Below are 17,000 nucleotides of genomic sequence, written 5' to 3'. Positions count from 1 at the left end.
TCATTACAGCGTTAATGAAATTTTAAAAAGATTTCTGTAATGCATATAATATAATATATTAATATAAATCTTTCGCGGTAAGTGTTCCAATAATTTTGTGAGCCGCTCTATGTGTATGTTACAATATTCTCGTCGATCGATGCACACGATGAAGTTTTCCCGTGAAGCATGAAATCTCTGGCTTCGCCCAATCAGATGCATAGCTCGGTTCGACGAAAACGGCGATCGCCAAATCGGCCTTAAGTGAAACGGAAGTTTCTTTGGCCAATTTACGCGGTTCCCTTCTATACTCGAAAAGCTTGCAGTTAGGGTGAAAATAAAGCTAGGTTTTATGGTAAAGAAGTCGATATCCTCGTTTATCCGGCCACTCGTCGTTCGATTTACGAGGAAAGCGTAGAGCCCTCGCGTAAAATAACGCTGGTTGTTTATCGACAATGACGCAACGCGATTAACGGAACCACCATCGGGTATTTCGGAATATTTACGCTGTTTTTGAAAAACGGACTTGCGGTTTATTCAAATAACTACGGTTCATTCATAGACTGTTTGTTGAACGACTGTTATATTTTTTGATGAACGTTAATGCTGCCTCTTTTATCAGTATTCGAATTTTGTACGTCAAAAACTTTGTACGTCAAAAACTACCATACAGTTCATAGTAGTAGAACCTCGTTTATCCAAACAGATCGGAAAATAAGGCAGTTCGGATAACCAAGTAGTTCCGATAATTAAAAGAGGTTCATTAGATAGCTATACTTTCCAGCTCTTGTTATTAGTTGAAATACACATATCAGGAATTAGGTGTTACAATTTCAATTGCTTTTTCTTTGACACATAGAATCTGTTTGAATATAACAAATAATTGCATATGTTGGTATACTCATAAAAACAGGTTTACCGGTTCGAATGTAGAATGCCTCAGCCCATTTTCAGCAGGTACCACTGCAACTCGATTTATTAGTGGTTGAACTGTGTTTACTCCAATGCGGTCTCTGGTGGTTCCAGATCCACATAAACAGTACACAAGTTTAACATGTTTCCAACTGTACCAAAATCATTGTTGCTCATTCTGCGTGTACGTACTAAGGCATTAAACTACTACCTTTACCGCGCTGAAAAACAAAGATCCGTGTGGCTTAGACGTTAAGCTGAGTTTACGTTAGTCCAGTTCAGTCGCTGGATCAAGCGTCTACATTTTGGTGTTTCGACTGGCATTTGGCCAATGTCTATATTATTCACAAAGTGACAATTCTAGTCTTTTGTGAAAATGGTAGACTGCAATGGTAATAGATTCACACAAAAATAGGACGAGACAATACATGTACGATTCAGCCGACGTTGGATATAGAACCATTTAGACGATTTCAGTAACGCATATAATAAATATGCTTATTTATATTTATATATCTATCTAGGATAGTGTGACATCAGGGAAGAACGTGGCGCGAGGGGTAATTGTTTACTAGCGTTGTTAAGATAAGTTAATGTTGTCAAGGAGTGTTGTGAGCCTTACCAAGGTATGTTAAGGGGAAAATGAGCGTGGTAAATGCTGTCAGAGTTGAATTTATCATGGTCGTGTGAAGATCATTGTGTTGTCGTGTCGTAAAAGTAGTGAGAAATAAATACGCGAAACGGGATATTGTATTCGTTTTCGCGCGAGTGCAAACGATATTTTATTTATCATACTGTAACCTACAAACTAATTTAATAACATTCCTACATCTATATGTATATAATATATATAAAAGGTATGTTTCAGATTATATCGTGTTTGATCTTGTTTTAATCAGAAAAACCTCAAAATTACATCGGTAGAAATTATGTTAAATAGAGATTGAAAATAAAGAAAGAATTTCGTTGTTGCATTAACATTGCAACAACATGCATCTAAGCGATATGTTTCTTTTCATTAAATCTTCTCTTTCACTAGCACTGTCTTTTTCTAAGTATGACAAAGTGGCGGGTCGTATCTATTACACACAATCGACTCATGTACACGATAATTCATCGCCAAAGTGTCCCGATTTTCGATCAGTTATGCAGAAAATACATTATCTTCTGAATGCATGAATCGCTGAAGATGAAATTTCATACTTTGAGTTTGCCTTCTTCCCATGAAGTCTCCTAAATCTCGTCGACTATCGATGCCATTAAGAAGATCCATCCATAAATTCTTACAGAGATTACCAAAGAAATAATAGCGTGTACCCATTGATGTTTAACATAACCGTGTAATCAGTTATCGCTGATATAAAGTCCGTCATTTGAATAACACTAATATTATTATACATATCATATGTACAGTGATATACCTAGTATACTTAGTCGACAATGTTCGGGATATATGCAAAAGATAAGTGATAATGTTCTATACTAAACGTAACGTAAATCTAGTTAGTTAACTCACCGACCCATTGTAAACTATCGTACGATGCAGGAAACCGTGTTTCATCTACAAATCGAACGTAATTTTGTACTGCCATACTTCACCTAGGGTGATATACGTACGTATAGGGTATCCCAGTTAAATCGATCCCAGCAAACATCTCCGAAACTATTTATGATACCAGAAAATGTATCGCACAAAAGTTCTATGGTTTCGAGGAATCCATAATTTGATGGATATACGAAGACCAACTTCATTTTTTTCATGGCACCTTTGTATTTGTTTATCTTGTTTTTCATACGATAGGTTTCACAAAATAATTGTTTAAAAATTTACTGAGTAATGAATTTGTTCAATATAAATAACTCAATAACATTCTACAGGAAATGTCAAGATTAATGTATTAAAAAATATATGGTTCTATAAAAAAATAACTAAACTTCGTATAAATCGCTTCTTGCCAAATCGATTAACCCCACACAGAAACATAAAGCAGGAAAATTTGGCGAAATTATATAAGATAAGCAACAATGAAACGCGTTTGCAGTAAAATTCCGAAAATTTCAAAAGGTGAAGTTAAACACTTTGTTCCGTGAACAATTCATATGTATCCTCTACGTTTCTACAAAAAGCTACTGACAACATGTTAAACCCTTTCCGAAATCATTTGACTCTTGTTTAGAATATTTTACACAGTATCCTGAATAGTTTCAAAGACATACGTTTTAAATGGGACACCCTGTATGTACTACATATCTTTCCCCGCACGTACATGTCTTGCATTGCATTTACTCAATGTCCAACGAACGCCTAACTACAAGCTCACTCTTCGTGAAGCTTTCAACCTAGTGAAACTCTTGCTAGAAACAACAGAACGCCCGATGCGCGTTACACACGCTCGTCTCTGCCAAAGACAATCACAGTCTTGTCTCATGTCGCGGATTTTCATTCTGAGAACAGCCAAGCATCGATGCGCAACCAAGTCGTGGACAATGTTGTCCAGGCAACGACTCGCCGCCGCTGCAAAAAAGAGTGATGGATGCCGAGGTTCTGTTTAGAATCCACCTAAACGTGCTGTCTGCAGATCCGACGTCCATTGTTCTTTGCAGATACAACCTGGCGATTATGAAGGCTCGCTTTAACACGTGCCGTGAACACTCGGCTCACACACTGCTTTCAAAGGGTTCTCACTTTTTGCTAGAGGCATCTCCAGATATATATATTTTGGAAGAGGGAATTTGGAATTTTGTACAGTTTAAATGTTAACTGCTGTGCAATAGCTATAAAAAGTACATTTGTTCTGACTATAAAAAGGTATTTGTATTTATTATGGCGTATGTATTTATTAATATGCATCACTGAATTTATTATAACATTTATATACTTATCAATTAGACGTGTCTGTAACAACTTTCGTATAATTTAGTAGTACTTTGATATGATTCAAAATATTTTCGAACATTTTCCAGTTTCTTTGCTTTGATTCGCTTATTTCCTTGGACCTATCCCGTTGGACATGTATTAGGTTGTCCGGAAAGTGTATTTCTTTTACAGACACGATTTTTACAACGATGCGTCTTTATACAAACATGAAACCTAATGTATCAAACGTTGTGATCTTTATCTTGATAGAACGAAATGGGTCATATGTAATTCCATAAAATAATATAAAACGGAAAATGTTGTGCATTCATTATTTCCTTATAAAGCGAAACGGACGACCTAATATTTACTATAGCTCATATGAAACGCAAAAATAAGTTTCCTTTCGGTGTTCCTCGTGATATTTATTGGTCATTAAGTATACATTGAAATCATAATAATATTTACTTTATACTCGTATATCATATTTTACGTCTGTTACAAGGAGATTCTTTGGCACAGCGGATTATTGATTTACTTAGCATACCTTTTTTTACCTTTAAGATGGTTATTCTAACCTTATAGTATACATTAAATGCAAATGTTGTATACACAATATATTATACAAATGATATTATTACAAATTGAAACTGAGAAAGATTCAATTCCATTCTTTCATCTATATCGAATAAAATATTATTCTCTATACGATGTGTATAGAGATTTTACATACATGTTATCATTTAATTTTCCTTTCACAAACGTTTCATAAATATTTTGTCTTATCCTCGTTCTAAATATGCTATGAATTGCATGATTTATGAACGATGTATATAAAATTAAAATTAAATAAATATCACGTTTTTCCACAACTTAATCTTTAGCATTAATTCGGGATAATCTTTCATCTCGTCAATTTCAGAAGGCTTCGTCACGCCGTGAAACCTCTCGGATTTAATGTCGTATTAAAGGCAACGGTGTGTCCTCACCTCGTATCGAGTCAACCCTCTGACGACTTTCATAAAGCTTAACGTGAATCAACGCGACGCGATTTCTCGTGCGCCGTTCGGGGATTAATAATCCCTCGATCACACGCGCGCGACACATCAAATTCGAGCATTTTGGATCTGTTTGAACATTCGAATGTAGGACGTCGTGGTTCGCGTAATCTGTGAAGCAAATACGTATATTTTGGAACAGCATCGAATGAGAAATTTTCCTGAAGTTTCTATACGCTCCTGTGCGCGTTCATATGTTTGTAGATTGTGGAACGAAGCTGTTCCACAAATACAGTTTTCTATAGTTGTTTTATAGATATATCTTTAACTATTCACCGAGATAATTGAGTATATACGATTATAACAGTTTTAGTATTAAATAAGTGACACTAAGTTTCGAATGTTACATGTGCGTGGATGGACCGAACGCTTCAGATTCGGATGTGAAAAAAGGAAGCATGATAATTGATGGTTTTAGGACTGACGCGATTAAATTTGATTTAAGAAAGTGTACGGTGTTTGCCTGCAGCGAGTGAAAAAGATTATAAAATAGAGGAAAAGAACACTTTTCGTTCTAGGCTCTGCATTGCATCTCGTTGCGTTGTATTACACTCTTATTGCGTAACATGTTTAATGATAGTTTTATTTTTATATTGAAATTTCTAGAGGTATTATAATAAATATTCTTGCAATAATAATTACAGTGGAACTTCGCTGTAATTACTCGTGAAAGAGATCTTCATATTTTATTGTTTGCCTCCCAGGGTGGTTCTTTTACAGTTACTTTCTTAATCAATGTGTAATGAACAAAGATTGTCCATGACTGGAAACTCAGTATCCTACCTACGATATTATCAACGCTGTGTTCATGAAAACCTACAGCTTTCTCCTGGGGTACAGTATTCTCTATACCGAACAAAGCAAACAGTTTTTCGCAATCACTTTTCAACCTGCAATGAACTAAATAGCATAGCTGTTTTCCCTTAGTGTGGAAGTAGAATGGCGAAGTAAAAATCCCATTTTTAAAATGTTAGAAAATCATGCAGACTTGCCACAGGAAATTTGCTATAGGGAAATTGAAAAAAGGAAGAACGTTTTAAGTTCATGAGCGAAAAAATTGCGAGACACACAGTCTTGTTGTGGGCAATCGAGATCTCCCCCGAAGCATGAAACCAGCTTTTGCAGCAGTTTCCTTCGAACACGGACGAAATTTCCGCAGTGTTTCTATTTAAAGCCACTGTGTAAGTAAAATATTACGCCAGCTGCATGAAACAGGAATAAGGAAAATAAGGATAACGAAAGATTCTGCTAAAGTTAATTATCTTCCCTTTTCCGTTTGGGATTATTTTCATAAATAATAGGATTATTTTTCATATCTATTATCTTCGAAATTAAGATGTAATTATTATGAGGTTGAATTTGCTTAAGATTTAACAATATAATAATTCAACAATATATATAAGTGAACGTTCCACGAAAAGAATTAACGACACTTCAAACAACTCCACCAAATATGGATAAATCAAAATTTTTATTTTCGGTCATTAATTGTCGACTTCGGTGTACTTGTTATTTCTTTAGAATATTATTTCTTGTCTTTTTGAGACACACAGTCGATGTTAAATAGGCATATGTTTTGTTAAAGTAAAGACTAATCATTCCATAATTATGTTATTGTTAATTTTGCATATTATTGATCTACGATCTACGTTGACGTTATCTGGCTTGATGATTTCAATTTTCATTTGGCGAATAGTGTACAATTTTGTAGATTCAGTAAGTGGAATGAGACGTAAAATTAGAAATATTATATCGCGAAATTCTATTTTGTTCCGAATTTGTTGCGCGTATATTGCGATAACTAAAGTTTCTCAATTCGCGTTTAACGTGCAGCTTAAAGTTACTTTGACTGGGAGCAAGAGAAAATCCAAGTTCTGCACCCGCGCTTGCTTCTGAACACGTTTTATAATACGGCAAATGAACGAGTTTCCATAACGCGAATGATGGTATCGCATTTCCTAACGAATTCCGCTGAAACTTAAGCGGTTAATATACCACAGACTCTGCAAAACCCAGATGATATTAGAAATTGAAAAAAGTACGTAAATTGTCCTTGATAATGTTCAATTTTAAATTCGATTTTGTTCTCGATAAGTTAAATTCTGTTCATAATGTTAGAGCATGAATTTAAACTTTAAAGTGAAATTGTTTTTTTTTTCAGTGCCACTGAATATTAATCGTTAATGTAAAGAATTACGATCTTTCATGGATTCATTTTAAATCTGAAACTTTGAATATTCTTCGTGACGCAGATTAAAATGTTTCCACAAACTTGCGATTTCAATTTATTCTGTATCAAAATACAAATGCGATTGTTTGTTTTCATTATTTCTGAATTTTAGTCACTAATTTAAATTTATATAAAATTTTCGTGCGTTCATCTAAAATTTGAAAATCGAGATGTTTCTCTGGTGGTGTGTAGTACCGTATATATATCAAATTTTAATCGAATGTTAAAATTACATTTCAAATGCGAAATTATTATTCGATATCTAAAAGTGTTTAAAATGTTATGCAATGTGAAAATGTACACAATTTATGATCAGTTCCTTTCTACTGTATATTTTTAAACGCTAATATTACATAAACCAGTCCATTGAAAATATCGAAGGTTCTATGTAACATTATTGAATCACTGTAACGCAGTGAAACATGAAAAAATTGACGTAATCCGCGCATACAATAAAGAAACTAGGAAACCATCAAGTGCACACACTTTATTGATAGAGAGATCGATACTTCAAATATAGCCAAGCGCGTTTTACTCGCATTATTACATCACCTTGTGTGATTGTACAGTTAATTAGGTCGTTCAATTAATTTTTCATCCTGCAATCGATGGAAAAAGCGAGAAGTTAATCGTCAAAATTGATCAATCTATTTCGCTGATTAAGTTGTTCTATTCTCTCAGTTACCATTTGAGAGTCGATTTAGCTAATAACTGGAAAACAAATATAGCCCAATAGGTTGTTTTTTTTTTTATAAAAATACTACAGTAAATACAAAAATACAACACAATAGGTTAGACTTATTTAAGCTTACATTCTTGTTCAAAAATCTTAGGACGTTAAAGTCTTATTTTTTGATAAAACTTGGATACTCGGTGTGAAATTATTAACAATTTTACTAATTATTTCAGTAAAATTATTAATGTAATACATAGTAATGTATACTTTCTTTATCGTATAAAGTATCAAGTTATAAATGAGCTATCGGAACATAATTTACGCACTGTCTTTCTCAATTTTGAAGTAAACGTAATAACTGTCTTAAGAGTTTTGAGCAATGATTATCTATAATCTGTAATTGTTGATCCATTATCTTACGATACATAAGTTTTAAAATATTTTGTCCCATTCAGAAAACTTAAAAAATGTCACACAGTTAGAGCTGGACGTTTCTCCAGCCTTCGGTATAATCAAACGCAATTCGTTTGCTTAGCCCCTTCGTCCTTCCGTGGTTGTTTAATAAATTAATTATTACTAACAGATTTTGATAATGGCCAGGAGCTAATAGAAACAGAGCACTGCTTCAAGTTATAATGCGTTCAATTAATAGTCCTCTCATGAAATTAGGTCGACCGCGACAGGTTAAAGCAATTTAATTGTTCTCGCCAACTATCGAGGAGAAGTCACTTTTCGCCAAAACGTGACCACTCATCCAAACCCCCGAGGGCTTATTAATGATAGCACTAACAAGCGGCAACGGTCAATTCGAGTGAAAGCTTCAAAAAGAATCGTGGAGAGCTGGCACTACCCGATTCGTTATAGTAAACGACATTCTTCTTGACATTTCTTCTTCAACTTTCGTTTGATAAAATTCGAATTGCTATCAGTTGCTGATTTGTTAATTAGAGATGTTTCAGAACCAATGGTATCGGATTAGATTAATTATTGGTTTAATAAAACCTCGTAGACGTCTATCAAGTCAAAACTCACTTAGTACACGTTTGTCTGGCAGATTTTAATCGTTATATTAAGTAATAAAAGCGAGAATAAGATAAAAAAATGAAAAAGAATAAAGAAGCTGGCTTTTATTTAAAAATGTATTAAAAAGAAGAAAATAGTTGTCCTAGTCAGATATCATTCAGTAATCGACTATAATAATAATATAAGGGGAAACTTGTATATGTTGAGCACACGCGGTAACCATATAACAAGGTATCACTCAATTGTTGAAGTCGTATTACTAAAAATAAAAACTTGGAGGGCTTGCATTAGTTTAGTTCTTTCAGGTTTCCAGAATTTTAACAGTTTCAACGATTCTTTACTTGATTACATAAATCTCGGATTCGTGACTTAAGCCAAGTATTCTCCCATTTTTACCTCGTAATCATAAGAGTATAGCCTTGCTCGCCTTCATTAGAAATTTCTTCGTCCAAAAAGCTTATTCAAGAGAACAGAGGAGGAAAATTTCAGTTTTCGAGCTGTTCGCTTACAAAATTCCATTTAGACAGACAAACAGAAGAGTAATCCAAATAAAGGCCATTAGAAAATTGAAAATTTGTTCAGGTGGATCGTGCGGAGAACGAGGAGGGCCAGGGAGGGGGTGGTCTGTCGACGTTTTCGGCGGGCTGCAGCGGTGCTTCCGGTTCGAGGATGGGCCCAGGGCCCGACTCCGGTAGCAGTGCTCCCTCTTCTGTTCCCCACTCATTGGCGACCTCGAGGGACGACGAAGACGACGAAGACGAAGAAAGCAGCGGGCGACGTTCCAATGGCCACACAGGAACGCGGTGAGTCACTTCGATTCTTTTTCCCCTTATTTTACGGTTTTAATCGGTGTTTCCCTTGGAACGATCCTCCCTACCAAACACCGCACGCTTCCTTGTACGTCGAGCGACGAAGCTCTAAGATCAAGAGCACGTCCTCGTTTTAGAGTTCTATCGAGGATCGTTGGCTGAATTGTTAGCCAAGATTGCGTGGACTCGATGTGTATATTCGGGTTGTAGATCGATTATACGGGTTGGTCAATGATTTCTCCAGAATTCGTAACATCGATGATGGACTTCTTGTGGCACTGATGATTGATTTCTTCGAATAGTTGGCTGGATTTGTATGTTTCCTCTCGTTCGCGAAAAATTCATCAATATCGTAATTGTTAGAAACATTGTTCATTAATTTGAATCATTTTGTATCATCATGTAACTCATAATGCATTTTTCTCGTCCTGTTGCGGTCTTTGAATCGTGTATTTTGATTTTTGAGAAATTTCGTAATTTTGGGAAAGAAAGGAGTATATTAAGTATCCTTGAGAAAAAGGAATTAGGCACGGGGAAAATTGTCATGCAGTTACATTTTTCAGATTATGGAGAGAAAAACTTGTATTTTCTTATATTGCACTTGGTACGAAGAAATTTCGTTCGAGTTCAAGAATAATTATTATGTAATCTAATAATCTTAAATCGAACTGTAAGAACAAAAATTATTTTCAGAATTCTATTTAAGAATGGGAAATATAAAACGCATCGTTTCAATAATTACTGAGAATTTCTGTTTAAAGTAATATAGTTTTGCAAAATTACGAATTATTAAAGCGATTCTCATAACCAGAAAATTCACAAACCTATCAGAGGAACAGGAGTGATAGTTCTCGTTATGAATACTTGTCGTAGAAAAATAATTTCCGCAGCAAGACCGCAGCAAGATTTCACTATTTTCTCATCTATCTTCTTTCTATATGCCTCCGCTTTCTTCTTCCGCCTTTCCGGGAAATGTTCAAATTTAAAGAAAGATATGGCAAAAGTGAATTTTGCCTGGGAAACGCGCACCGAATTATTCGTGGCAACACTTGGGCGATAATCCGCACGAAGCATAGAACCCACGAGAATTTTAATTCGACACGTTGCGACCAACAGACCAATTCCAGTGGAAAATGAATTCGAGTGAAACGAGGGTGGTGGCAGGAAAATACTTCGCGAATGATGGAAACGAAGGATACGCAGATTAGAATTTTATTTCGTTCTGCGAGGGTTGATTTTAAATATAGAAATTCTAGATGCTAGAAATTCGCTTTTTAATACATTTCGGAAATATTTTCGGTAATAAAATTGTTCTGGAAAAGTAGTGTTCGATATTCACATTGAATTATCGCGATATGTTCCAGATATGCAAAAAATATGTTATTTTTCGTGTAGATATCAGTTTCGAAAGATATAAGCAAGACCTATAGAATAAAGTAGTACCTGTAGAATAAAGCATTTTTCAATAAAATAAATGGACTAATTAACAGTGCAACATTGGATAGCTTTACCATAAACTTTACTATTTGTTATATCATAATGGCGTTTTCAATTCAAAATTCATTAATTCAAAGTAAACTCCATCAATTAGAGAACAAGATCATATTAATTTACTTTAATTAAAATTAATTTCAATCTAAAAAAGTACAATCGAAAACAAAATTGTTAATATGACGTTTTATAAGATAAAGGAAAATTGTTTGTCCTTACAGATATAATTAAAATCTCAGAAGTCTTTTAATGTCAAATAGATTCGTAGAATTTATAATCCTAAATATCTTTTCGATCGTTAAAAAACGTGTACAGTAGGTTTTTTTCAGGAGCTTATATAATAAATTCGAAATGTATACATACATACGTGTGTCTATATATATATATATGTTATAATCCAACTGTGGATTTTCCTGCATTTATAGGATATTTGAAGATGCAAAAATGCACAGAATGCAGATAATTTGCCAAGATATATAAAATATCCAAAATATAGTACTCTCTATAATATCTAGTAAGTGGAACCATTTTCTACCTAAATTTCATTTCTTTAACTATATTCATAAAGATATAAATTTGCATATACATCCGTGGACCAGTTGTAATACTAAATGATATTAGTCACGTACCAAACGGTGGGAATCGAAATTGTTCAGAAGCATTAAAATTCTTGATAGCACGAAGATTAAATCAACCCTGGATTAATATCGATATCTGGGTTAGAAGTAAGTTTCAGTCCATGGAAATCAATTGCGAGTACTTGTCGCGGCGAATTGCTTGAACATGGAAACTGTTGGTCAGCCAATTTACCGGTACAAGTAAAAAAATGAGCAGAAAAGTGATTTTGTTACTTCTGATTTAAATGTATCTAATTTAATTAGTTTAAATAATTATTCTCGACCCTTTACGATACTCATTTCCTTAAATTAATTTCCTATTCTCCTGTAAAACTATGTGTAATTATAAAAATATTATTTACACATGAAACAGAAGAAAATGCTTTTCCAAAGGAAATAGCAGCATAAAGATTCTCTTTACAAAACACTCAAAACAATTGAAATAGTTTCTGCAAGTTACAAAGAAGCATATAAAAAAGCGATTGGCACGAGAAGACGTTAGTTTTAGATGCAACTATTCAGACAAAATAATATCAAATCATATATTTGCTAACTCCTTTAGTGAATCGTAATTATACTATATCCGTTACCAGAGAAAAATATCAAGGAGATCGTTCGGAATCATTCGTTTGATACAAGAAATACCCTCGATTCAAGAAATTCCTCCGTTTTCCATTTTTATACAGTTTTAGATTGCCTTTGCAAAATTTCTGGAAATTGCTCTCCTGGTGGAATTCTTAAATAGGAATGCTCAAATAGTCGACATTTCGTCACATTAATGATGCAAGAGAAAATGTCAAGGATGTGTTAAATGTCACTTCCATTTCTCTAGACATTCACCGTGCGCGTAATACAGCTTCTTGTTCATGGAGGTAAAGCCCCATAACATAGAATTCCAGCTTTCTTAGCCGATGCGGACAAGTTTTGTGCTTGCAAGCACGTAACTACGAGTACGTGATATCCGTGACAGGAACGTGCACAAAACGTGTCACCAATTTTGACAAGTTTCTTGAACGTTTTACGGTTATATACTTGCTGAGAAATTGCCTTCTTATAAAGACGATGTTCTATCGAAAATATGTTTGAAGTGACACTAATTTCAAGTACCTGGCAAAGGAATTTAACGATAATATAAATTTACGAGGAAATCGTACTAGATTAGTCGACAAACTTATCAAAGGGTATAGTTCCTTTCATCAAAAATCAGCTTTACTAATTTTCTACGAAACGATGGAATTGATCAATATATTGGCAACAGAACAAAAGGTAACGCGAGAGGGATTTTTTGGATAGCTCTATTCGAGTCTGCACGAAGATATTGTATTTTTTATTTCACACGATGACACAAAAGCGTTAATCCAAAAGACAGATACTGTCGAACAATCAGACCGAATCGACAATTTGCAAATTGAAAATGAAACTAGGGATAACAAAAATGGTGTGTTTCGTGCGCAAACTTCGTGCAACATTAACAAAGATAAAATGAAACGAAGTACAGTTACATTTACTTCCCTCTGAAGTGAAATTAATTGAAAGTAATTCGTCTCAAAGAGAAATTAATTAGATCTAGCGAAAGTTGAACTATTCACTTTGCGATAGTTCACGTACGTTACGCTCAAAATTATTGCGCGTGTCGCACCGAAGGCGAAGATTGGAATATTTTTGAATACTTAACACAATAATTAAAATTCATTCATCCAACTACTCTAAGCTCTCCATAAAATTAGAAAGTGATGCAACGAGATTTTCTTCAATTAAAAATCTCCGTGAAACAGATATTTTCTGAGCAATCCGTCTTATTTGACACTGCTGTACCAAATTTTATTTTTGCAACAAATTAACTATTATTAATTTCGTATTCTTTGCAAATGTATTTTAAAATAAATACTATTACGATACAAATTCTAATAAATGAGATATATTCTTTTGCAGTAAGAAGTTACTGTACGATAAAAGGTTCGCTTTTCAAACTGAAATAAAAAAGACATAAAAATTTGTGTTTTTGGCTTTTAATTTGTGTGAAATACAATAATTATCTATTTTGTCTTCGCGATATATTTATTTTATAAAATTACTCAAATACTTTACTTTAATTGCGTTGTGTCACTGAACATTTTCGACAGACAAATTGACTGCTAGATTTAAAAAGCGACAGAAACGTACTATCGTGATCGTTCAATTTAACAGTCGTTCTCGCGAACGGGTCGCATTTTTTACAGTCCTGTGTTACGTATGTGAAGGGAAATTAAGGTAAATTTGCTGGGACTGCTCAGTCAACGTGTAAAATGAGAATGAATCTCGCCTCGAACTGGTTTCATTCGATTCGCTTGCAAATTAACGTCAATCAGTGCTTTTTAGTCGAGACTTGATTTCCGTAACAATAATTACAATCCGCACTGAACCAGCGTATAATACGCAGAAGAAAATCAAATATTATACACATATGAAGAAAGAAGAAACTGTAACTAAACTCAAGAATATAATTATGTAATTATGTAAGACATATAATTATATAAAAATAAGTGAAAAATATTTAAAATTCTATCCCTACCTGATTATCTTATTTTTAATTGTAATACCAAGATTGTCATCAAATAATAAAATGTAAATGAAAAATTCTGGTAAAAAGAATTTTTATTCGAGTCCGCCAGGAAAAAGAAGATAAAAAACATATATATAGTAAACAAAATTGAAGTCGTGTCATCAGCTTGGTTCAGAAGTAATTTCGCAGTCTTTTTCGCGTTATACCACACCAGACAAGATCTTTTAATACCATTAATGAGATTTAATAACGTCGATGCTGTGTCGCCCTCGCGAACGCCAAGTTAATTACTTTCAAGCCAATTACATTTTATATTCGAATGCGACGAGATACGTGGCTTGCCTTAGCTTTGAATCGAAGCATCCTTTTAGCGTCTAACTAGCCGTCATTTTTCTGTTCTCGAACTCTGACACGTTTTTACACTACATGCATTGAAAGCTAAATTCAAAAAATGAAAATTTATAATCTAAAGACGACGCAAATGTTCACTATACAGGGTGTTCAGCAAGTGGGTAAACAGTTCTGGAAGGACAGAATCATTTCGACAGCCAAAGAGAAATGTTAGGAGAATTGTATAAAGTTGGAATTAATTGTAAACTTAGTATAGGTTTAATTATCAATAATAAAAATAAAGCTGAAAACGCAATTCCTTTATTCTTGTTTTAGCTTCAAGCATCGCCCCTAAAAGTTTTTTTACACCTGTAGCCGAACACCCTGTATGCAGTATAAAGTCATTATTAGACGTTTATGCAAATTTATATGTTTATAAATTATGTACATATAAAGCAATGGAATCTGAGCAGAGATTTGTTTCATTCAGTTTGAATTAGTACTATACTTTGCATATTTTATAAATTTTTATATACCGTATCATGTACTCTATGCATTTTTGAGGCTTAAAATTTTCCATAAACGTGTAAACATTCACAGTCCATCTATTATTTATTAATATATCAATACAAAATTGATCCGTTAATTATAAAATTGTCCTTCATATTTTCATATCTATCAGACAAGAAATTAGTCTGTTCAGTAATCTAATACAATTTCGTTATTAAGAAGTCAGTAATTTTCGTTATTAAGTAAAATAGCTCACGTTGTACTAAAAAATAAAAGAAAGTTGGAAATAGTTGCATAAAAGCTGCTTACGAACGAGTTAAAAAAATTTCATCGAAAATCAAGAGAAATTAGCCAGCTCATTGCCTTAGAAAACACGGACAAAATAAAGAAACATTAAGAATAATTGAATAAAAACCACATATGGACGAGTTAAAAAAATTTCATGGGAAATCAAAAGAAATTAGGCAGCTCGTTCCCTGACAAAGTATATGCTTAATTACTTGGTCTACGTTGTTACGGTTTCCAGTCAGACGCAATAAGGGCATACCATCTGGGAGCTTTAATCAAAAGTCGAGCTCTCGAAAGACTTTGCAACAAATTCCTACAACTTTGATTTAACAAGCTTTGCCGATCCTCGAGTAGGAAGTCGACTCGAATCTCTACGTAGGCGTATCAAGAACTTCTCATCTTCTCGAATCAGAACTGTCGTTTATTCAATGTCGAGTTCCTCTGTGTTCAATTCGTGTTCGTACACCAGGATTTTTACTCTTTTTTATCATATTGTAAAGATATTATCACATATTTTTGTTGTACATTTTTGCACATCGCAATCGGATAACTATGTCGTACAGGATTAAACTACCATGCTTAGTTTCATTAAATTATTCTTCGTTCTTACGTCTACAGATACGAACCAAAATAGGAATTATTTTGTAGCCAACATTTCAAGGAATATATGTAGTTATATTTCTTTTTTAATTTTACAAAACTCGCCTCTCTCTTTCTGGGAGAAATTTGCGAAATATTTATTTATAATTTCTAGCAGTATTGCGAAACAAAAAATATTGCTTGAATACATCAAATTGTTTGAAATAAACAATTTAGTATTTCTTATTTGGAGACATATTATACAAGAAACAATTATTAAGAAATAGAAAAAGTATCAGGTATTACCATAATACTTGAGCGATACTTATACAGAGCTCAAGTCACAAATAGGTGAAATTTTTCTCTATCACGATTTGATTATTTTACTAAAACATTCGAAAGGTTAATTTGAATTACCGTTACGAGTCTTGGATACATCACAGTTTGTGTTATAATACTTTATCGATAACATAATCCGAAAAAAATTGATCCTATGACAGAAACATTAGCGATGAATAACTTTTCTAATTACGAATAAGAATAATTAATCGCCATAAATTAACTGCCTTAAAAGAATGTATAAATGAATAAGGTATAAAAATAAAATAAAATATAAAACAAAGCGAAAGAAAAGATAGAAAATAAGATATAAATTTTTATATATAGGCTATATGAAGTGTAGTTTTTGGAGGAATGAACCAATTTATTATAAAATATGTAAAGCGATAGCTTAATCAGTGTAATACTAAAAAGCAAACCGTGACATTCGGAATCCAATATTAGCTGTTTCGAGCTATCCGTCATTACCATCTGTGTTAAATCTATGATTGTCGCTGACATCTCTATGTCATTCCGGGACTATAAATTTAATATGACTATATAAATACATCGTTTGATGGTAATTGATTTTCTTATCATCTATTGAGCGAGCATTATTGTTTTGAATAAGATCTTTAGCGTCGAGATAAATGAACGATTGGGGCGGCAGAAAACTGGATTTACAAGCGTGCTCAAAATATAGTTCTTCAAGATGTATAAATCATTGTGTTGATTAAACTATTGTTTGGAACCATACGGATTCCTGCCCAATAGAAGTGAC

General features: G+C 33.6%; 1 protein-coding gene across 2 annotated transcripts in view; it reads left to right on the top strand.

Annotated features, from left to right (window-relative positions):
• Positions 1 to 17,000, top strand: part of LOC122568303 (potassium/sodium hyperpolarization-activated cyclic nucleotide-gated channel 1) — a 205,895-nt gene that overhangs the window by 115,254 nt on the left and 73,641 nt on the right. The window contains exon 3 of one of the 2 annotated variants that reach the window (XM_043727906.1): positions 9,318 to 9,538. The exons of the other annotated variant lie outside the window; for it this stretch is intronic. Within the exon in view, the coding sequence (XP_043583841.1) occupies positions 9,318 to 9,538 (221 nt within the window). The remainder of the gene's footprint in view (positions 1 to 9,317; positions 9,539 to 17,000) is intronic. 2 annotated transcript variants of the gene reach the window in all.

This window comes from Bombus pyrosoma, linkage group LG6 (assembly GCF_014825855.1).
Source record: "Bombus pyrosoma isolate SC7728 linkage group LG6, ASM1482585v1, whole genome shotgun sequence".
Taxonomy (NCBI): domain Eukaryota; kingdom Metazoa; phylum Arthropoda; class Insecta; order Hymenoptera; family Apidae; genus Bombus; species Bombus pyrosoma.
Note: the sequence above shows the minus strand (reverse complement) of the source record. Positions and strands in the feature narration are given on the sequence as shown.